The 3,525-nt window shown below is 54.6% G+C and overlaps 1 protein-coding gene across 1 annotated transcript; it reads left to right on the top strand.

Annotated features, from left to right (window-relative positions):
- The first annotated feature begins 759 nt into the window (after positions 1–759).
- On the top strand, positions 760–3,525 carry CSUI_004716 (uncharacterized protein). Its single transcript, XM_068064901.1, has one exon. The coding sequence runs from the start codon at positions 1,645–1,647 to the stop codon at positions 2,707–2,709; it is 1,065 nt and encodes a 354-aa protein (XP_067923123.1). The 5' UTR covers positions 760–1,644; the 3' UTR covers positions 2,710–3,525.

Below are 3,525 nucleotides of genomic sequence, written 5' to 3' on the forward strand. Positions count from 1 at the left end.
GTCTACTCGTATGTGCTACTATCGATTACGTGTACGTCTGGGCAACCGCGCTGACACGTTGGTTCTCTGTGGAATGCGTCAGTTGTCCAAACAAGCAGAACTTCGAGACCGTTACAGCGATCTGTCGCGTTGGCGAACCTCCACCGGTTGTAGCAGCTCAGGCATCACACACTCAGAAGAAGTTCTTTGACAACGTATCTCGGAACCACAGACTCTGAAGTTGCTACCCTCAGACTGACGCAGCTAGCCTCGAGAGCTTCCCCCCAAGTCATTCTTGAGGACCCGAGTGTCCCCTGCGCGGTGACAAGATGGACCGGTTCTCTAGAGACCACAGTAAAACAATAGGACGGCCAGGGGGAGGGTCACTTAGAGAGCTCAGGGCCTGTCCCAGGATACGTACCAGGCATAAGATCACCGAACTTCTCGGCGGGAACACCGTCAAGCTCGACCGACCAGCTTCATGGTTGATGCACCCAGTGTTTCATGTGTCCAAAAGCACACCCGGGCGGATCTGCAGACGTGCCAGTCGAAGTGACCGTCCGTGGAGTCACGCCCACCAGGTGAGATAAAGCGGGTGAAGCCGGGGTGACCTTACTCACCCGCGCTCCATGTCAGTTCGGTTGCTGACCGATTTCCTTTCCTCCTGGGGGCTGTACTGAATCTGACTATCTTGTTCGAAATGTTTTACCAGACCCCGAGTGACTTTGTAGAAGAGAGTGGGACTTCTCCGCGGGAGTCAACGGCCACGACGACGCGGCACTCGTCGGTTGTTGTTAGGGCGTTGGGGACTCGGGTCGTTTTGGGGGTGAGGCCATACTTTTGACCCTGTTTGGGTGAACAAAGCGTTCCTGTGTCGTACACCGTAGCTGTAAAGCCTTTGTAGCGACTTGGGGGAAATTCGTAGAAGTTCCATTGCGGGACTCTTCGCAGCGGTTCTCCAAGGGGCGGCACAGCCCGCATGTCGACTCGACCCGGGAAGGTCGATGGGGGCCACCCCGAATCGACTGTTTCGTCCGTCAGAAATACAGACTTAACTCTGATGCTGCAGACGCTTGAAGCCCCTCTCTGTTGAACAACAAAACGGTGCCGTGTCGTGATACGCCGCGTCTTGATAGATTTTCCTGCAGCCGTTTTTCTCCTGGCAACAGTTCGCAGGGGCACACGGTTCCAGTGAAGCGGTGTCAGGTGTTGCTGAATGTTCGAGGGCAGGAATCGTGTGTCGAGCGGAACGCAAGTGAGAAGAGACAACTCTGCGGAGTCGTCCACAGGGCGCTTCAGGAAGCGTCGCAAGGACGCTGAATTGCCCTGCTTGGTCCTCGGCAGGGGTGGCGGCACTGCACGCAGGGCTAGTAGCCCCGTGCACGATCCCGTGTCTGGGGGGACGCTCTTCTCCCCACAATCACACATACGCGTGTCGCTCGCTCACAGCACTAGGGCACTCGTGTTCTGTAATTCGCGACCTGATTCGGCTCCTATCCATCTTCGGAATGCGGCTAGGGCTTGGCTCACTTGAGCACCAAACATAGCTGTGTGAATGTGCCTGCTTTGGCAAGAAACTCTGCCTGAGGGAGGCTTTCCCTAAGCCGGCTGCGTCCACTAGCAGGGCGAGCAAGCCTTCCATCGGCCCTACAAGACTGTCGGAAAATGAAGGGCTACGTCGTTCGGGCGGTTGCAGCCTTGACTACGGCAGCAAGTCTTTTTGCAGTCTCTTCGCTTTCCTCGGGTCGCCTCTGCCTCTGCGCAAGGAGTGCCGCCTCCACCGCGAATCATGACAGCCTCGCCACGGAGAATGGCGAGCCCGGCGTTGTCCAGGTCCACGAAAACCTCGAGTATCAGGAAGCTGTGTCGGAGCAGCTTCGTGCTATAGATCTTCAAAGGACGGGAGCCACAAACAAGAAGAGGTGGACAAGAGGAAAAAGTCGGTCCCCAACAAGCTCGACGCATCATCTGAATGTCTTGCCTCGGCAGGCCTTGTTAACCAAGCGGTCCGGCAGCACGTTAACAAGACTTCTACTAGCAGCGGCCTGGATTGCTGCCTTGGTTCTGATTTTACGGGAAGCCCGCGACGTCCTGTGTGCACTGCGAGCTGCAACCTTGAAAAAAGCAGGGTCGACTCCGAGGTCCCTCTCTCAGTCCCCCAGGAATGGTGCTGGTGACTGCGGTCTCCAAGTTGCCGCGTCCGAACTCAACTCCGAGAATAGATCTCTGACGCCTTCTCAGTCACGCAGTGCACTCCGCGAAAACGCCGTGCCTTTCCTGGTAACGGCTACTTCTGTGCTGTTGTTTGTCGTCGGCATCATTCTTTACTTCACACTTCCTTCAGCGGGAGAAACCTCAGCTTCCACCTTACAGTTATGCCTTTTTGCTGGATTAACTATGCAGCTTGGCTACTCCATCTGGATAGGGCTGGCACCATCAAACAGGCAGGACCGTCGCCTCGCTGAATGGATCGAGGGTCGTGGCTTACTTTCGATGTACCTTCTCTTCAGCTTCATATTCATTGGTATGTACCTTATCGCGTACGTGGGCCCCTTGTATGGTGCAGGAGTAGCCGTGGTAGTTGCGTGTCTAGCGATTGTGTACGTAGTAGCGATTTACTGGATGGCTCTCAGAGTTCAAAGGAAGTTCTTCCTAAAGCCGAAGGAAAACGTTGACAGAGGGACTACCTCAGATGGCTCCGTCTTTATCGTTAGTAGCATTTATTTTTAGGCCTTTTTCTCTCTCCTGTCCCCTGTCAGTTCTGATCCTGACTGATAGCCTCGTGCTAGGTACCAGTACGAATAAGAAAAGTACTCATCATCAGCAAGAATCATTTGAACCCTTTTAGCAAAAGGGTACGGACCTAGAAGAGAGCAGAAAGTCTTCGCTGTGGCAGCAATCCCCGAGCTCTTTGCAGTTCAGTTCTGCTTGTCTGCAGGACTGACACGAGCTGTGTTGCAGTCAGTCGGGTTACTCGGCAATCTGCTATTTGCACAATCAGCGGAGGGGCGACTTTCCTATGTGATATTGCTACCTGCCTGACTGCAGTTTTCCGGTTTATTGGCAGTTCCAGTATGTTTGTACGCATCGCAGCCAGTCCCTGGCAATTTTTTTCTAGATGCCATTGTCGAGTGGCCACCCCACGCGTGAATGAAGACCATTCCACTATGAGCACCCAATTTCTCCAGACGAGGCCATGACTGCATAACGGCCGCAAGTGTCCCTCCTCCTGTGTCGGCCCTCCGGTCACTATGCAGTCTGCCATTATGCGACTCTCGTGACGAATCTTCGGTGGCTGAAATGACACCCGTGCCCGCATCCTGGTTGAAAGGGTAGGCGTCTCCTGCCGCAGGGTTTATCCGGGACCCTGCCGGTCACGTGGCTCGGCGTCCCTTATGATACTCAGGGCCCCTCTTAACCTTGGGGCAAGTCTCTGATGCGTGGCTTTTTTGCTTTAGAGACGAGAACTGTTCCGGGTGACCTTAGAAGGAGGGCTCTACGTATGTATATCCCCCTGGAGTCACACAATGGAAATGTCCTAGGGAG

Source organism: Cystoisospora suis (genome assembly GCF_002600585.1).
Source record: "Cystoisospora suis strain Wien I chromosome Unknown contig_2245, whole genome shotgun sequence".
Lineage (NCBI taxonomy): Eukaryota > Apicomplexa > Conoidasida > Eucoccidiorida > Sarcocystidae > Cystoisospora > Cystoisospora suis.

Coding starts and splice junctions, on each gene's coding strand:
- CSUI_004716 (XM_068064901.1), top strand. CDS start 1,645: ATGAAGGGCTACGTCGTTCGGGCGGTTGCAGCCTTGACTACGGCAGCA.